Genomic DNA, 20,567 nt, shown 5'->3' with positions numbered 1-20,567 from the left:
TCTGTCACAACAGCTTAGATGTGTTTCTAACTTCTGCATATTCATCCAAAGATAAGCTACAAAAGTAAGAGGTACCTTCCCATCCCTCAGCCAGTTTTGTAAAAACAAACAAACAAAAACAACAACAAAAACACAACCAAAGAAGCAAAAAAAAAAAAAAAAAAACAAACATGTAGCTATATGATCTGGAAGCATTCTGGCAATGTCTGCAGCTTCTAGGCATTTCCCTGAAGTATATAAATAGCAAGCAAGCAAAGCAGATACACTTTAACAAAATGTGATCCAATTCTACAACTATATTTGAGCTATAACCATTGATTCTATGTCATTTATTTCTAAGCAGTTGCTTTTGCAGTATTGGAAGTCTTTACCACATATTGTTGCTGTACAACCACCCTAGCACAACATAATTTTTCTATCCTTTCATTTGGCTTGTGATCAAATGTATGGTCAACTACAGTAGCTTGAGTTCCTGAGTACTGTATTAATCAGATTTTGAAAACAATGTGACTTAAAAAAACCTTTCTGGCAGGGCAAATGACATGTCTAAGTACACAAAGGGATACTGTGCCTTGAAAAAAAAGTACATGCTGATGTTATTAAGAGTACTTTCTGAGAAACTAATGTCTGCCTGTCTGAATAAGGTAATTATCAGTTTACTACAGTTGTTATTCCAGCTTCTTACCATTTTATTACAGAAAATTGTGTGCTTTTTGGTTACCTGAAATCAAGGAAATATTTCAAGTAGTTCTTAATCAAGATAAAAAAATTACCAGAGAAAAACTAAAAAAGAGCTGAAATTACTAGAAAAGTGCGAGACCAGGCCCCCTCTTTATATGGTAGGCCAAGTTTTAATTTCAAAAATTCACAGTAGAACAGGACTGGGTATATGTTTCAAAAACACCAGATGAGATTTTGCTGCAAGTCCCAAATGATTGTTCAGATATGCAGATTAAAGACGATGTAAACTGAATCCTTGTACAAATCAATCAGCTGATTTGGGCCTCTGGTGAACTATTATCCTGAAAAAGTAGAAGGAAAACGTGGATCTCAACAGTACACCCATAGAAGTGGCTGAAGCGACATTACAAGGCCACTACATGAAAACAGGTTATCCAGAAGTAAGCTATATATTGAGAAATCATAGTCTGCATCAATTTATGACACTAAGTTTGCTACACACATTCAAGCAAGTCCCTTGCCAGAGTCATGCAAGAGTTGTCTCCATTTGTAGCTCACAATGGTTTCCAAGTTTAACATTCATTTATCGCTGCTGATTACATAAACAGTTGACAGCAAAACCCAGAATGTGCATGAGCTGTTTTACAAATGCAATGGTCTGTATTATTATTGGGCTTAGAACTAGAGAACAAAGTTTATTCCCATCATGGGTACTTGTCAGCACTTGGGAGCACAGGTAACTCAAGAATATTCATAGAATCACAGAACTATTCAGGTTGGAAAAGACTTATAAATCATCTAGTCCAACCTTTAACCTAGTACTGGTAAGCTCTAAATCTACATATTTATTGAAGACCTCCAGGGATGGTGATTCAACCACTTGCCTGGGCACCCTATTGCAATGCTGCACAACTTTTTCAGTAAATACATTTCTCCTAATATCCAACGTAAACCTCCCCTGGTGCAACTTGAGGTCATTTTCCCTCGTCTGATCACATGGATAATAGTACAGGAAAATAATATTCTATTTTTGGATTGATCTTCTGGTTTCAGAAGCGCAGCACATGTATCATCTGCACAAAGTGAATGAAATAATGAACATACAGGATTGTGTTTTAGATTATTTGAGCTTTACAGGTAATCTGAGCATCCCAATCACTACATCAATAAATATAATTTACATCCCCCCCCAGAACAACATTACCACCTAATAGATATGACATTGAATAGGCAAACGTCATTTTGTGCATTTCTCTGCAATAATGCAAATCCATGATCTCACTCAACAGAACTATAGGGTAGGAGAAAGTATTCTACTCTGAAAGAAGGTACAGGTCGGAGGCTCTGGTCTCTTTAAGAAAAAACGGTTCAGGAAGAAGCAGAAAGGGAGAGATGAAAGCCAGACTACATAGTTCTCAGCAGCACCAATAGGCCAACGAAGTCCATCTTTAAAGCAGAGACTCATCAAAAGCTCTTTTTTCATTAGAGTTTTGCAGTCTTGGGATGAAAATGTCACTAGTGACTTATAAGAAGCAAAAAGTAAATTAAAGGCCAATTTCTGCCCCCCCTCCCCTCCCCAAATTATTATCTATGAGAGTAAAAGAAAGTACCTAGGCAAGTCCAAGAGTGACACAACTATATTTGTCTTTGCTGACAGTGAAAGTCTAATTAGACTGACAAATCTTCTGTGCTATTTTCCTTTGTGAGATATACGGCAAGAAAGGATTTAGCCTGGAGCTGCACATTATGGAAAGACATTAATCAAGATTATTGGAACCTCCATCTAAAACAAAGTTAAAAGGCTGAAAAGCCCAATGGTTAAAACAAAAGGTTGAGAACCTTGTTTTGAGCCATGCCAGCAAGCTGGACTCTGTATTGATAATGGGCAGATACCCTCTTCTACTCTTTATAAAAAACATTCTGCATATTATATAACGCGCACCATCATTCCATGGCTTTACAATAATAGCTGAAAACATCCACAAATAATTTATTCTTTTAAGCTCTAAGCTACAGTTTGAACAGTTTGGCAAATATCATTATCCTCATCTGTAAGATCAAGAAATTGTGACATGCACTGGATCTGTAACAGAGCACACATTGTCTGGTTCCTCAAGGAAAACATAATCCACCTATCCTCCCAGAAGGGTCCTGATCTCTTTTCCACAGAAAACAATCTGTGGTTCTGGTCTTGTAACCCCAGACATCCAATGCCATGGGGCAGAGATACTAGAAGCTTATCAAGAGCAGATCTTAAGGGTCCATACATCATCTGGAATGTATCATGTCATGGATGCTCTGAATTGAAGGTGTTTTGTATGAAAGACTTACGTATCACCATTCATGCTTTTCCAGACTACCTTGACTTAGTAACTGACTTCAGAGGTATCTTTACACAAATCATTTGAAAACCGAATGGCTCAGCTGTGAGCTGGACAGACGTTGCCACCTGAGAGCATATGACATCTAAAATGCTTTGAGCAGGAGCTTACTGAAGAAATTCTTAGCATATAAGCAGCTGCTATAGAAGCAGAAGAAATAAATGTCTCTAATCCATTTTCAGACAAGTCTCCCAAACACAGAAATCATGGAGCTACTTCACTAATAATTGAAACTGTGCTTAAAATAAAGAAATACAGACACATGGAATTCTAGGATCCTTAACAACTGCTAATGAAGCAGCCCTCCTAGACACATCTGTCCTGCAAGAATACGTGACACAGTATTTTAATAACTCATTTAATAACAGCCTGCATGGCATGCTACTTAACCATATGCAAGAGCTAATGGCTTGTCTTTGTGGCCTTCATAAGGCAGAAGCAGAAGTCCCAGAGAAGGTATTATTACAGAAGAGTCTGGTATGTCAGGGCCAGCAGAGATTGCCAGCAGCAATTTAATACAATGCATGCCACTTGTGTATAGACCATGCCTGAATCCAGGCATAAACCATGTGTGAAAAAGTCAAATAACCATTTCTACTCAGGGACAGCAGAGCACAAACCCTGTTTTGAATTCACTGAAATAAACAGTAGTTTTTCTGTCTTGTTTTCAGTTAACAGAAAAAGGTCAGCTCTTTTTATCTTCCTTCAGGGCCACCCTGAAGGATATTTGAATTACAGACATTTCTATCAGAGATTTTACTACTATACAGTCATACATCTCGCCCTTTTCTCACTCAAATCCTGTTTGTGCTCCACTGATCTTAGTTTCACTGCCTTGCAGAAATATAAATTTTGAAGCATAATGAAATTATAGACATTTTAAATATTATTGCCACATGATATTTCCAGTAATATTCTCTCACTTCCCTTTGCTCTGGATGTTTGTCCAAGACTATATCCCATATTTGGGATCTTGACAAACTGAAAAGCACGTCAATGGTCTATGCAAATACTATGTATTTTAGAGCATTTCATTTTCCCAGCTATTTTAGTCTAACTGTGCTCTAAAACACTTCGATTGGTATCCAAGCTAGCTAATTGTAGGAGGTATCCTGGTGTACATTACAAATAGAATAAATCTTTGCTGTTATGCTCTTCTACACTGACAAGTGATGTGTAAGATCTAAACCCTACTGAAGTTCCCCTGGATTCTGCATCACTTTGGGATGACAGACCCAGAATTCTACACAAGCTTTGTATGCATTTCAACAAGGAAGAGTTTTAATTACTTATCTATGAAAATGAGTAATATAAATAGCACAGATTGTTTTAAGACATTAAAATAATAATTCTCTATCTATCCTGATTCTTGCCATTATACATTAGATGCTTTACTTTTCTTTGTAACGTAGTTGGTATTTCTGCAATGGACTACAATCATTCCATGCTGAGCAGCATACACATACAGAATAAACAGTACTTTTGAACCCTCAGAGTTTGTAATTTAAGCATAAAACAAGATATTGCACACGGATACAGACAAACTGAGAACATGAAGATGAAAAATATGGTGGTATAGATCAGCTCAATAAATAGGTGCCTTAAAACATCATCAACCTAATGACTGACAACTTTGTGCATGCATCATGTGATTGAAGCAGTATTTCAACGGCATTGGAAGCATAACCTGATCTTGCTTTGTGGATGGTAACAGGAAGTAGGAAGATTCTTATGATCAAATTTAACAAGTGAGCAAAAATAAAAACGCTCTAATCATGTGCTGATCAGAATGGGAAAGGAAGAGGATAAACTGTGAATGGTCTTGAAAGTGAAGAAAAATTGTTTAGTTCTGAGGAGAGAAAGAGAAGAGAAAGCTGAAGTAAGGTAAAAACTAACTGTATTTGTACTGTGCATAGCCTTAGGTGGCTATATTTTACATTCCCCAAAGAACAAACTTGTTCTATTAGATTTTTCTACCACTTAGATCTAAAGTTGTAAGCAGGCCTGACAATGGTGATGTCTAACACTAGCAAGATAAAATAACCATTAGGCATCTCAAAAACACAGCTGGAGATACTGCCCAAACGGAAAAAGACAATTTCTTCTCACTTTTACCGTACAAATAATGCAACTTAAGCTGACAGAATCAAATTCTACCAACAGTAAGGAAGAAAGGAGAGCCATCTGTGCTGCGACAGCAATAAAATGGCCTGCTATTGAAATGCAGAAAGTTGTAATGGAGGTACATATTGACTTTTATCTTTCTTTCAGTGGGCAGCATGAAGTGTCAAAGAGTTATTGCTTTAATATCATCTGAGATGAGGCCATTTGTTGTGGTGCATGTGTATCCAGGAAATCATTGCTCTAACCATGTTTTTAGAAGCACTTTGACACTTTATTAAATCTTCTTGATGCGCTTTCAGCGCATAGTGGTCTCTACAGTCCCAGTGAACTGTCATATAGCTTTGGCAGGAAGCTTTCTGGAAGACTTCCTCATCAAGTAAGGCAGGGTGATTTCCAGCTTCACCTAGACCACAAAGGTCCAGTGTTACTCTCTGTTACACTCCTATAGCTAAATGCAGTTCTGCTGCCTTTATAAATTATAGAAAATCTCCAACTACAGTAACAAGTACGGGTTCTGGACCACAGAATTTATTCTTCTGGAGATATAATTGTACAAAGATTTTCTCTAAAATTAGAGCAAGCCACTGAGGATAAGGAACTGTAATTTTTTTTTACAATTTATGACCAAATGACGAAATCAGGGTTACTTTCCCCTTATCTGGCTGGAACTTTAGAACTCACTTATTGGGTGTTTGAGGCTATTAGTTCTATTAATCCCAGTCCTGCTACCAACTGGATTTAGTGTCAAAGGGGCTGGGGCAATGCTAAACCTTAGCTTAGAATTAATTACTCTAATAGTTGTGAATTCTACTGCAGTAAGAGGTACCTCACAGGGCCACAGAGCAGCTGAGGTTAGAAGGGACCTCTGGAGGTCTTCTGGTCCTACCCCTGGCTCAAGCAGGGTCCCCTAGAGCAGGCTGCCCATGACCACGTCTAGACATCTTTTGACCATCTCCAAGAAGGGACACTCTTGGCAACCTGTGCCAGTGCTCTGTCATCCTCACAGTGAAGAAGTGTTTCCTGATGCTTAGATGGAACCTTCTGTGATTCCATTTGTGCCCACTGCCTCTTGTCCTGGGCACTGGGCACTACTGAAAATAGCCTGGCTCTTTTCATTATATCCTTCCTTGCAGGTGTTTGCACACACTGATTAGATGATCCCCCTGAGCCTTATCTTCTCCAGAATGAACGGTTCCAGCTCTCAGCATTTACTTATAGGAGAGTTGCTCCAGTTCCTTAATCATCTTAGAGACCCGTTTCTGAACTCTCTCCAGTAGCTCCGTATTTCTTTTGTACTGGGGAGCCCAGAACTGGACACAGTACTCTGGGTGTGGCCTCAGCTCCTACACGGTTAAGAGGAGGATATTTGTATTTGCCTATCCTAAGTGACTAATAATGTTAGATTAAAAATAAAGAGAATAGCCATATATACAGAAATACTCACAATAACTGATTAAGTCTTCTGAAGAAAACTTCATCAGTTAGAAAGCAAGCATACGACCTGCATGATTCCAGGTTTCAAAGTCATTTACTTCATTATGCTTTTCTGCCCCAAGCAGCAGAAATGGTTTCATGGAAGGAGATGGAATCATTTACACATTTCCTCTAAATAGACAAAAATACACTGTTCTCTGGGGATTTAGTGAAGGTCCTCTCTGACCAATAATCCCTAGCTAGTGTCTCAACCAGTGTACACAGGTATCAATGAAGGCATGTTATTTCTGTTTGTTGAGGTTCTGATGTAAATAAAGATCATAAAACAAATATTTCATCCTAGTTGGTAACATGATAGTATGCTACTGAAATTATTTCCAAATTCTAATCCACTGCTTAGAAGTGGTTATTCGCCTTATTCTTTTACCTGTGCACATAAGAAGAGACAATTTAAGGTGCTTATTTTTAATCAATACCATAGTCTGGCTGCCACACAAGTGGTTCCAAAACCAATACATTTTTAGGACTGAAAACACTACATTGGCATAATTAAACTAGAACATCTGAAATTCACTTTTTATAGAAATGAGTTTTACCAAACATGTTGGAACTGCTCCGTGTTGAAACAACTACATTTTGTAAGAAACTGAACTTGATAGCATTCCCTTAAAATTTTCTAAGGGAAGGCTGTAGAAGGAAAATGAAAAATGGCTCAACCTGTAAGTAATGCTCCATCTTCTCTCCATTATGAACTTCTCTGTTGCAGCAGTACATATTATAGTAATAATAAATAACTATACACCCACCCCCCATAAGTCTTTGTAACTCACTTAGCAATACATTTCACAGTGTATGCAACCACAGAAACAGTTAAAACCTTGTTCTCGTTTCCACTGGAGTAATCTTACTTACCTAAATGGGGTTGGACTACAACAGGAGCAAAACTTGTTATTACACTATTACATACATGTACAATAATAATTCAACTAGTTTGATCACCAGCACAAGAGGGCAGCACATTGTGTGATGATTTATCTTTCACAATATTATTAAAATAAGTTATATGGAGCATGATTCAGAGAACATGGCTCCTGTGAACTTGCAAGTGAGCAGCAAAACAAGAAGCTAAGAACCCAAGGAAATACAGAAGACAAATTGACTCACCTGGATGCTGGGTGGTGAACGATTTTTTCGGGTTGTAGTGGTGGCCATTGTAGTTGTGGTTTCCATGACTGTAGTAGACATTTCTGGTGGTACGGAGGTTGTGGGTGTTGTTCCCAAGATGGAAGGGACTTCCCCAACTAGTCGGACACTTCCATTGATTTTAATGTTGGGGTTGTTCTCTGCTGCCATGTTCAGCACTTTCAAGCCATTGTAATAGAGACCGGAGAGCTGGCCTTGGAAGAGACGCCCTCTGTCCTTCCCTCCTATGGCTATTTGCGCCTGGGTGTTGAAGATCGTTAACTGTCGTCCTAGTGAAGGGGGTGAATAACATTATTGCTAGACATTTCCTTCACATTGTATCTTACATTGAGTCCTGGCCAGAAATGACAGACAACAAAGTAGTAGATTCATTCTTGGTAGTGTTTATGAAGACTGTAGGGTAGAAATACAGCACGAAAATGTGCTGCCTAAGACTTACTGCTAATAAAAATTATCCTGAAAGCAAGAACAGCTAAACCTGAACCTCATACTTCCACATCCACTCATACATCAAAACTATGGAGGACATTCGATTCAGTCAGAAATATGAGCCCTAGAATCAGACCCATTTTCAACTACAGATAAGAAATTGATATGTGGCAATTTTTCTATTATCAATTCAGATCTCAGTACCTGTCAAGCTTTATCCCATTAAAAACCCTTCTCTTTTCACTGGTCAAAGGATAGGATTATATCATAAAGCCATTTTTACTAATGCAAAGGAGTGGCTTGAGGAGAGTAAAACATCAGAAAAATTGACTTTGACCAACTGGATTGTGAAGGTAACTTAAGGTAGGTCCAGTTACAATCTTTTACCTGGAAATTTTGTGTTGTGAAGTCTCAGAAAGCTAAAACAAGAAAACGCCAAATGCAAACATCGTGATGTCTCTGAAAGAGCAAAATTCTTGAAGCAGTAAGGACAACAAAGTGCTTCAGCTGACTAACCCCCAGAATGCCATTCCTGTGAATACCCTCTTACAGATGGTGAACTTCAAGTGTAGGCAGGTTAAGTGGTTTTCTCTAGGTCACACTCTGAGTATTAGGAGGGGGCTGGTATCATACATAATGAGAAATAAATTTATTAAAAGTAAATGCTTGTAACAATTGCTAATTCTACTTTTTGCAGGCCACTTAAATCACATTCAGCCTAGACTCTATAAATACTGTTTATGTCCTAGGCTGATGGACTATGTTAAAAAAATAAATTGTTTCATGCAGTGGAAAGGCAGTGCCTATAATTTCACTGCTCATCAGAAGACTAGGGCCATGCCACCTGAAATCTATTGAATTACCATACATCCAGGCTGGGCAGAGCTCAGGAGAGTTATCAAAACAGTATCATGTCTATCATCATTCAAATATTTGTGTTTTCCTATTTTTATGAAATTTGCACCATGTGTCCCTATCCCATTCCCTCTCTCCCCAGTTTTCACTCTCTGCTTCCTGTCTCTAGTCCACCCTGACTAGAGGTGTAGCATGTATAGCAAAGCACAGAGTATAACCCACTGCTCATTTCTTCACAAACAGTGGTTAAAGTAGATCAAAATACAATGGGGAGCTCACCAATTTTGGTGGTCGTCGTGGCAGGTCTCGAAGTCAAGTGGTGATGCGGTGTTGCATCATCTTATGGTGACAGGATGGACCATGGGGAAGAGAATGGGGACAAGAGAAGAAATGTATCTGAAAGGAGTTCCTGTCCCCAAAGACGGCCCTTGCTAACCAAGTAAAAGTGTATGGAGAGGTGCAAATTATGGATATATGGAGGTGGGCTGCACATCTTTTGTGCTCCTCACCCACAGGTTTGGAAATGAAACACTAGGACTTGATCAGGGTGAAGGAACTGTTTTGATGAAGAAATGAGAAATAAAAATGGAGGGTATCCTACACCTGGAAAGTGTTGAAACACTTGATGCAGTATTCTGCATCTTAGGAGGTTTTAAACTTACCAGAGGCAATTTAATTAAAACATCTAGAAACATGCACTGAAGCCACACATCCCTGGCAAATAAAATCAGGGCAGTTTGTCTCTTCTCCTGTCTATGAGGAAAACACCCATCAAAACGTTCAGCCTTCTCAGCCCAGCTCCTCTCCAAGCCAGAGGAGGTTGCACTGTACACTGTAGAAGGATATACTTGTCACATAGCATGTTCTTAGGTTGCTTTTCTTCCTGATAGCTCTGTCCTGTATTGCCTTGGATTTTCTAATGGATATGCTGTCAGTTTCTTACTTCACCATGTTCTGTTCTCCTTGCATATTCCGTCCCCCTAACACTATATTTCCCTCCATACTGTCCCTGCCCCTACATACCCAGAAATTTAATTTGTATCATTCCCTCTTTCCAACCTCACTTATAATAGAGTGGCAGAAGGTGGAGGTGAGATGTGTAAAGGCCAGGGAATTATGTCACTAATCTTGAGATGTTATCCCTGAAAACGCATTATTTTTTTTCCTGTTATCCCTGAAAAATGCATATTTCCATTATTTTCTCCCCTTGAATGAATACTGCCTCTTTCTATCATCGTTTATCATAGAGAGATGATAGGTGATGGTGAAGAATTTATAGTGTTCCAGTGAGGAAAGCTCCCCAAGCTGGGAAATAAAGGGGTTCCTTCACTTTTACTGAAGGATTATGGCATTTCCTCAGGATGTCATCTACTCAAGCTCATAGTACGTGTCTGTCTTATCTCTTGTTTTATTTTCAAAAATTAGTATTTAGGGCTGCAAAAAAATCACCTCTCCATTTCTAGGTTCTAATCCTGAAAAAAAGTATATGCCAGGGAGGTGGCCCCACTCCAGGTTAAAAAAAAAAAAAAAAAAAAAAAAAAGGAACTTTGATTAAGAATTTTGGGGGTTGTCCTTGTTTGGTAAGTGGTCTGCCAGTCCAGGAGAATTCATGCACTGCACCAAACGGTTAACACTGTAGACAACACTGGTACTAGAACTGTTTGCTAAAAGAACAATCACTTGTTGGAGTTACCTATAACCTGTCATTCCTCGCTCTTTCTGATGGTGTACACACATACGAATAAAGACAACAGGGAAAAGCATATGGAATGATAGAAAATCACTGAGAAAATACACACAATTCTGCCACCATAGACCTCTTCTAATAACTCTTTTGATTATATGGTTCTGCAGCTCTCACTCTCCCTAAGTAAAATTTATTTGGCCACTGAATTTGATTGAGGAAATGTATTTGTAAATTCTACCAGCTGTGTGAGGGTTGCAAACTTATAGCCTGCCTTTTCCACAGAGAACTCTTCCTACTGCTTAGTGTCACAGTAGAGGAAAACAACAAGCATATCTTAAATTTCTGAGGTGTTTTGTAAATATTCTGCACAGTTCAAGCTTTCATTTCTTTGTTTGCTCTCCCATTGACTTCTTCATTCAAGAAACTGAATACCAATTAAAAATATCGTAGAGAAATCTTAGTGAAATTTAACTTTTTTGTAATGCTAAGAGAGATTTTGGGCCTGAATTTGCAAACCATAATTCGCATTAATAGTTCTTGCTTCACAAGTAGTCACTCACATCAATGACACTCATCTAAGTAAAAGAAATTTGCAGAATTAAGGACTTCCAGGATCAGTCCCTCTGATGAGATGCTTCTGGGTCTTTATTAGCTCCTCCTATTGCAGAACAAGTTGTACCTGAAACTTAGCAGGCACCAAGTATTCTACTAATGAAATCTCCTGGTTTTATGACATCTTAAAATGAACAACTTAGGACTAACATTTCATTTTTTTTTTTTTTAAGTCACATAATCTCAGCAAAGTTATTAGTGGTTGATGTTTTGCTTATTACTCATAAAATTCAAGATTGTAACTCTGTGCTTTTCTTAAAACTATTGTACACAATTTATAAAATTTAAAAAACCAACACCACCAAAAACCCACCAAACAGTAATGATGCCACTTCAGAAAGACATTGTGTTATGTTTGTTTTCCAACAATGTAACATTTCATTACGAACAATATAACAGTGGTACCAAAATAATACCAAACCTATGCCATTAAAAATGTCAACTAAAACGTGTTTAATCTTACCTCACTCAAGCCAAGAATTCATATGGGGAAGACAGCTATTCTATACTTTGTTTCACTGATGTATCTATCTATTTCTTCACCCATCAGTTCACCTTGTTCCATTTTGATAGTGAGCTATGCTTTCACTCATCATCTTTATAAAGTCTTCTGACAGAAGGCTTCCACGGTACAGTAAGTATTGGATGGATGAGCAGATGGATGAGCAGATTGGTGAATGGCTAGGTAAATTATTCATTCTTTTAATTTTTTAATTTGAGTGCTACCTAAGTTGCTGAAAAGGTCTATCTACTTTGGAACGAAGGAACAAAGCTGTACTGTCTCAGGTGTTGCATTGCATGATGCCATTCCTTAGTACAGAGTGTGAAGACTGAATTTCCTTTCACTCTTGTAAAAACATGGATACACATTTCTAGCCTAAATAAAAATTGGTGCTTTAAGAATGCCTAAATTCCCAAATTTTGTCTTTCAGACCCCACTGCATGTGTGATTGTCTTTTAACAAAGCATCAATATCCACAAAAGGTAGACTTCAGTTCAAAACTTCAGGACGGCTTACAAATGAAAGTGCCTTGGCATGCTTATAAGCTCAAACTTGGAGAAGCAGTAACAAAAAACAAAAGAATTATGGAAAACTGAAAAAAGGAGAAATAAAAACAAGAAAAAAATGGGGTTCTCAAGCACATGAATTGCATCAAGGAATTAGACATGCATCTGTTTTAATAAAGTTGAGGCAATCATTGTCTTTAGTGTTAAAGGGACTTTAGCAATTCAAACTTACCGAAATTATCCACTTTTTAGTGACAAACGTTATTTATTTTAGTTTGATCTTGTAAATTAATAGGGCATCCCATTGAGACTCAATAAGCATTTTCTGTATACCTTTATCTTAATATCTGCTTTGTAGTTGGCTAAAATTCGCTGTTCCATAAAACCATTATGGCTTTAGTTACACATGTAATTTCACTTACTTTCACAAATATTTTAGCCTTTGTTACAAACATTACACAGTTGTAAACCAAACCTGAAAAGCAGGCAACACTGTCAGCTCTCATTGAAGTCAATGGGAACTGAGTTTGCACAACACTTTGCAGGATCAGATCCCTCATAAAAATACTTTAACTGCAGCTGTCCACATTTTTCGTGGACTTAACATAATTTTTCTAGCTAAATCAATTTGCTAATCCAGCTGCAGAAAGAAGTTAGAAGATAAACGATCTTTTTCCCATCCTACAACATACTTTTCCCTCTTGGAAAATGTAGTAACACTCATAGTCTAAGTCAACACAGAAAATGCAAGATTTGAGTTCAAAGGTCACCCCCCTATTCCCCCCGTTTTCTTTTTATCAGCACTACTTTCTTTAAAGGAAATCAGAGAAGACTGTGTTCTGCTTTTCCAAGACATCAAGGAAATAAACTAGTTCGGTGACTTTTTATTTTAAATAGCACAGGTAGCATACATAAATAGTACCCCTATCTTACTCCCCACAGTTTAGCCCAGTCTAAACCCTGCTGAAATCACTGAGAGTTATTCTGTTACCTTCAACCAGCTTTGGAATGGGCTCTACTTCCAAAATTGTATTTTTCACTAAACTCTTGATAAAAGAACATTAGTGTTCAGGCGCAAGTCCCATTTCAGCAGATCACTGAAGTGTATGCAGAATTCTTACTCAAGCCAATTGGACTTACGATGCATGTTGTTAAGTCTTTAGCTGAACTGAGGCCAATTACCCTATGCAAGCCCACAAAACTTGATAGCACTACCTGAGAGTAAGTTAGGGAAGAATTTGACCCATAACTTAGAAAAACATATCATTTGAGCATTGAAACTGCACTTCAGATATAGAACAAAAGTGACAGAACCATCATCTTTCTCTGTCTCCTTCACTGTAGTTTAAAGGAAAACATTAAAAAATGTTTTCTTTACAACGTTTTAAAAAATTGTTTAATTATTTGAATACAATTAGAAAACACATAGCCATAGCGGCTAATGAAACTAATGAGAAAAAAAAAAATTACAGGAAGTGGTTTAACAAGTAGGTTTGAAATACACTTTTTTTTTTTTTTTATAATGAAAACTTTGATAATAAAGATAGTAATGTAGTTTAAAAACAAACCAAAACAGGAAGATCATGCAGTGGTTAAATTGCCATAATACATGTTGTTGCTCTTCTCCTTTCTTCTTTTTTTTTTTTTTTTTTTTTTTTTTTTTTTTAAGAAAATGCCTCCTGAATTTTTGCTTGTTTGTCATTACTGTGATAGCAAGCTCAGAATTTCGTCCCTTTAACTGCATTTTAATAGCAATGTATTATAGCATGATTTATCAACATATGGCAGGTGGAAGCTGACACAAATTATAATGAAAATTAAAACAGTCATTTATGCAGCAGGCGATTATCATTTAAGAAACATTTATTTGCAGGCTTTAAAAATGAGGGTTTAGAATCAAATGGGTTTAAAATGAAAGTTTTAATGACTATTACCTTTTTCCTGCAGCCACTCCTCTACGGGCCGGTTATATTTGAAGGGGATTTTCTGTTTTACCATTTGGAACCGTTCACTATCAGTGTTGCCTTTAAAGTTTAAAAAACAGCTTAAAAACAATCTGAAAAGTCAATGAAATGGTTAACACATCCTAGATTTTGATGGTTTATGACCTTATTTAGCTATAAATAAATAAGCACATGTTTCCGTACATATATATTATAAAAGAAAGAGTTTTATCTTTAGTATGGTGGAGAATAGTTATACATACAATTGCCTGAGGTTCTGGAAGGTCAAACAAGTTAAATCCCATGAATAACATATCTCTTGTTCTCAGAGTATTTGTTTATCCAGATTGGTTAAAAGGCATGTATAATTTGTCCAGGACATGAGACCTTGAGTGAACTCAATGACATGAATTAAAACATTCTGATCAGACTCTAGATCTGATGACAAAAGAATATGGCAGAATATGTCAGTTACACAAACATATAAATAGCACTATTTTGATAAACCTTCTTGCAGTAGTAGGAGATATGCGTTAGGACTAGAAACCCAGTAAACAGAAAAAAGTACTGAAGAAATTAGAAGAAATTAATATTGAAAGGATGTAGTAGAAGCAGATTTAAAAAAAAAATAAATAAAAAAAAACAAAGAGTAGGAAGATAGAAAAAAAAAAAAGTAAAATTTTTAAAAAAGTTGAAGAGTTGTTCATTAAAGGTATGTGAGGGTGTGTGTCTGTTTACCAAAGACTTGGGCCTTTTGCAGGAGAAAAACAAAAGCTTGGAAACTAAAGTGAAAGTAGAATGATTACTCAAAATGTAAACTCTGGCAAATACAGTTCCATTGCTCCATGTTGATGGATAATAGTATTATTCATTAAAGTGCACTTTTGGAGGAAAACCCTCATCACTTGCACAGTACATGATACAGATAGGAATAAGATTCATACAAAGTCATTGTCCAAATTCAATGGTTATTGAAAAAAATCAGGTACCAATCAGAAGGGTTAGTCTAAGCTTTAGTAGAAAGGAGGAGTTCAGTTTGATGGTGTTAGAGTGACAGTAAACAAGTGCCATCATTCTGTTTTTGTTTTCTTCAGCTACAGTCACTTTATGACTCATTCTAGTACTTGCTTCATGTATTATTTTTATAAAAGCTCTTTAGTCAGGTAGGCATAAAAAGAGCGTATCCTTAGGGAAAAGAATCAAAATAATACTGAGGAAACTAGAAAACTAGAGTAAGCCCCAATCTTACCACAGTAATACTACCATCAACAGAACTCCTGCTAGTCAGTAGTACTCTAATACGTGTGCAATAAATGGCAGTGCAAGAGTCACAACCGTTCTGCAGAATCTGCAGTGCACCTATTGAAATCTCACAAATAAATAATCTAAAAGGGCTTCATATTTATTTGACTTTCTGAAAGAGATGCTGAAATCTTTTTTCAATGTAAAGACACACATAGAAAAAAAATATAGAGACTATATATATAAATATATATATGCAACTAACAGCTGGGAGGATGCTCTACAGCAGACACTTTCAAACCTCAGACACTGGCTGGTGAACCTCGTGTGCTCAATAATCCTTACTCTTTAACTGTTGTTCAGAAAATGCTGCTAGTCTGTGAGAGGTACCTGCTGACCACAGCTACCCACTCCAGGATCAGTTTGTCACTTCTGATTTTCTGGAACGGGTTGGAGGCATTACTGTGATATACTGGCAATATTCCTACAAGGATTCAAATGTAACACAGACAGTAATCTGGATTTGGTTTACTATCACCATCTATAACCATGAACATTCACGAGCTGCTTATTTGGGGCAACAGGCAAAACAATGTAAAAACTTCTAAGAAGGACTTTACTGGTCTGACCCATTATCACCTCCCTGGAAAGGTGCCTACTTTTTTTCTTCCATGTAACAGATCCATTGTGGGAAACTGCTATTCTCCACAGCAGAAAGATCTAATTAGGCACTAGCTGACACACGCTGATGGTACCAGTTTCTCTGTCCCATGTCAGATGCATGCTGTGTACAATTGGTTACTCTGATCAACTAGAAGGAAAAGATAGAATACTAGAAACACAACACTCTGTCAGTCATGCATCAAATTACATCAAACAGTGTGGTGGCTGGGAGTCATTCACAGTTACCTTTAAGTACATTCCCAGATCTCATAATTCATCAGCACCACCAAAAAATACCAATAGTCATTTCTGTACTTTTGCGAAGATATATTCACAAACAGAAAACTTGAATCTTGTTCAGTACAAGATCTACTCACAGGTCAGGGAACATACCTAGTTTGGAGAGAACTGAAACAAGAATAATCTATTCAAGCTTACTATGAAAATAATTTCTTTCTTATGAACAATTAGCAAGGCATTCAGCTTATCCATTAGGCCTTCTTGTAACACACTAATCCACACATTTCTTCACCAAACCAGCCAAACCTCATAAATGTAATCACAGGAATCCTGCATCTCTTTTAGGATATTTTTGTTTTCAGCAGGGATATTTTTCACTGTGTAAGAAAGGAGTACCAGGTTTTGAAAGACACTCAGGAGGTGTTTCAATGGGACTTAGAGTCCTAAATTTCTACGTAAACTACTAAATTAGTCTGTCAACCCACACTTGAACACTTACGGAGAGTCTGCTACTCCTGTAATACACCTGTATTGCATAGAAACTGTATAGTTTCAGTAAAAATGGATGTTATTCAACATTTTAGAGTGTATAGTTTGAGTAAGGACTTCTGGTTAGATTAAATTGTACTGAAATGTCAATGTTGATGAGCAGGAACATTTTCTATGGGGCCAAAGAAATTCTATAGCACACTTTATTTGGAACAAAAAAGCTCCACTGGCTTCACTCAATATGTACGTAAGCAACCTTTTACCAGAGGCAATGAATTGTTTTTCAGAATAAAGAACGATCCACTGTTCATAGGAACATAAGTGTCAGCCCAATGTCTGACATGGAGTGCTTCTTCCTCTGTTTGGAGGGCTGACTGTAGAAGGGAAAAAAATGTAGTGAATTGAAATTTCTCAGAAATAGAGCATCTCAAAAGAACAGGCCAGCAAGACTAAGGTAAAAAGGAAATGGGACAATGAAAGAATGACAGATAAAACGGGTTTCTTGTAATACAGTCCTAGACCTTCAAGAAAGCCAGAAATGACAACTATTGCCCACCACATCTTTAAAGACTTTTTTTTTTTTTTTTTTTAAATCAGGTTTAATTTAATTTTATGATTATTGTTATTAGGTAGATAGATTCAACAAAATTAATATATGTATAAAAATCATACCTTTAAAATCTATGAAAAACTGAAGGACATTAGAAAATTCAAATAGGTTTAAATTGCAATATTAGTACCTGAGCTATTTTGTTTTGGCTTTGCTTTTAAATTTTATTTCAGACATTAGTGAGAATGAGTTTTAAAAATACGTGCATGAGAATGTGTTCACTGATATACCCAGTTACAATATTGAGTTAAAAAACAAGTTTTGCCTTGTTAAGAGCTAGGGATGTTAGGTAAATACCATTAAACACATACAATTATTAAATTAATATTGACTTTGAGTTGTGCTTTAAAAAAATAAACACAGCACTTGATATGAGAATTCAAAAAGGAAATATCATGGTTTGCAAAACAATGTGATGTAAATTTAATATGAAGTAAGCTCATTGGCCCTCTGACAGCTGAGCTACATAATGTGATGAAGCAGGATTCTTGTCCATCTTCATATACAGAAATTTTCAGTAAAAATCCTTTTGTGACCTCAGTGCAATGCCTTTCTAGAGCTAAATGACACATATGTTCATGTTTGAAAAATGCCTTCACTCACATAATCTAGACTCCCTTTTTTCTCTTTGAGTCCAAATCAGATTCAAGTTCTTTACTTCAGAAAAGAACATGTAAATAAAAAGTCATTTTAGTTTAATTTAGAAAATACACTTAATCCCATAGTTCTTTTGCAATCAAAATCCATGTGGGTCTCAAAGGTCTGCAGGACATAATTTGTTATAATAAAGTTGTGTTAATTAGTTTTGCTACTTGTGATTGACTAAGTATTTTTCCTCCCATCGCTAGTAGTTATTTAAATACCAGTAGAACTGGTCATTTAAAATAATCTCCATGCTTTTTTTTCTTCTGCACAACAAATTCCTGCCTATTAATATCACTTACAATCTGCTTCATGACTCAGCTTCATCTAAAAAACCCTCAGAAATGCATTCCTTCACCTAATTTTTCTCCTTATGCAAAATTCTGTAGCACTGTCAAATCTAGATATGTGATGACTGGTGTAAAACAATTCTGTTTTTCTTTTAATACTCACATGTGTGATTAACAGAAATCCAGCTACATCTCCTAGGTGTTACACAGATACTGGAAATGCAGAGATATATGAAAACCTCAGTTTTCGAATAAACTGGTAAGTATCAAGGCTACTATGACCATCAGGATTCTAATGGTAGCATTTTGAAATCCTCTGGATCTCTGAGACTTTTTTAACCTGAATATTCAAAATATTTCAAATACCACAGACGGTCCTGATGAAACTATGTTTTGGAGAGGAATCTGGCAGAAAAGACAGATCTGATTGTTTGTTCCCCCTGCCACAAGAAAGCCTGGCACCTAAATCATAAAAATCACAGCCTGCTGGTTAAATATGATCGGTTGCCAGTCTTCTGTTTTCTTTTCTGCAACCCTCAGTGTGCTCCTGCTTCACTGACTATACAGATAAATCAGATGCACTTCTAGCTTTAGCTCTTGATAATTTTCAATTTAGATCAAACTAAATTGGGAAAAATCAACAGAACTTGCTTCTGCTAATCACTATTAGCAGTTCCCCCAGGAAATGCTTTTGATACAGTGTAACAGTCCAGGGGGAGATATTTTAAATTTTCTCATGGGCAAAGCAAAATTTTCCTCCCAAACCCTACAATACTGGATGATGTTTTGCTTGCTGTCTCATGGTTCCTTTAAGAAAACAATCAATCTTTATTGCATTATGCCTATTTCTAAACCAAAATGGATTCTTAAGCCAAAGAAAGTAAAAGAGCAATTGGAGCACTGAAAAATGTTTCTTCTTGGCCTAGATACCAATCACGATGATTTACTGCCTCTTTGGTAAGGAAGAGAAAAGCTGAAAGGTTCCAGCAAATTGCACTGGGCAGAAAGAAAGTGCTTGTTTCCAGGTAGAATATTAATACAACCTGATGTGTTGTCAAGTCTGTGAAGATGCTAAGAAGAATATCATAAGAAAACATTCATCTGTCCTAAATTAATGCCAAAGGCTGTTTCATGAAGAGAAAATACAGCAGCAATGTTTTCTTCTTTGATTATAAGTTTTTAAAAACAAAGAGACATATAATCTAATGAGCACTTATGAAATGAAAGGCTATATGGTGACACTAATGATTTAAGAAAATGTTACTAGATCAGTCCTCAAGGTTTAAACTGATTCCACCTCCCTTTTACTTATTATAGATGGAATTTCAGTGGAAGGACCAGTAAGTAGTTAGTGTTTGATAGCTTTGTGCTCCCAACAGCTTTTGGTTTGAGCTCATAATCTCAACATGATCTACATACAATTAATTGACATGAATATGGTAGAACGGCATGGTAGTCTGCAAAGTTGACCTTAAGAGTGCTAAATCCACTTCTGACATAATCCGATCCAGTTCAGTTTAGCCCCCAAATTCCTCTAGAGTTGATGAAATGTACTCTGGAAAAGGAGGCTCACATGTATCAAGGAGAAATGACCATTTCACTCTAATAAAAGGCACAGACTTTGCCAGCTTAAAAAGTTTTGGAAGTACATTTGTGATAGACACATACTGTACCTATTTAACCATTTCTATTTGCAAGCAGATGCACTTAAAAACTTACAGTATCAGTATATAAATAGTCCCATTTTCTCATTTCCTTAAATACGTGTTTTGCTCTGAAAACTATTAAGTAAAGCTATTATTTGTTATCACTTTACATTCAGCAGGGAAACTGACAGAAGCCTATTAGTGAAGTCCATATTTACGACTTGAACCTTCCCCCTTCCATAAATCAGGAAGGAATAATGACACTATTGCTGGCACTAAAATAAAGCTTATTTTTGCATAGCTGTGTACTTTGCTGTATTACTGTAAGGCCATATTGTGGTTTATGTTATATAACACAGGCAGTATTTGCATCAAAATCAAAACATGT

The 20,567-nt window shown here is 36.7% G+C and overlaps 1 protein-coding gene across 6 annotated transcripts in view; it reads right to left on the bottom strand.

Annotated features, from left to right (window-relative positions):
- Positions 1 to 20,567, bottom strand: part of NRXN3 (neurexin 3) — a 934,456-nt gene that overhangs the window by 100,124 nt on the left and 813,765 nt on the right. For 3 of the 6 annotated variants that reach the window (XM_082761542.1, XM_082761546.1, XM_082761547.1), the window contains 2 exons: positions 14,349 to 14,438; positions 7,785 to 8,092 (listed from right to left, as the gene is read on the bottom strand). In XM_082761542.1, coding sequence (XP_082617668.1) covers positions 7,785 to 8,092; positions 14,349 to 14,438 — 398 coding nt within the window. The remainder of the gene's footprint in view (positions 1 to 7,784; positions 8,093 to 14,348; positions 14,439 to 20,567) is intronic. The other 3 variants (XM_082761545.1, XM_082761544.1, XM_082761543.1) reach the window with 1 other exon arrangement.

This window comes from Aythya marila (assembly GCF_965140915.1).
Source record: "Aythya marila genome assembly, chromosome: 5".
NCBI classification, from domain to species: domain Eukaryota; kingdom Metazoa; phylum Chordata; class Aves; order Anseriformes; family Anatidae; genus Aythya; species Aythya marila.
The sequence above is the reverse complement of the archived record's forward strand: the minus strand, read 5'-3'. Positions and strand labels throughout refer to the sequence as shown.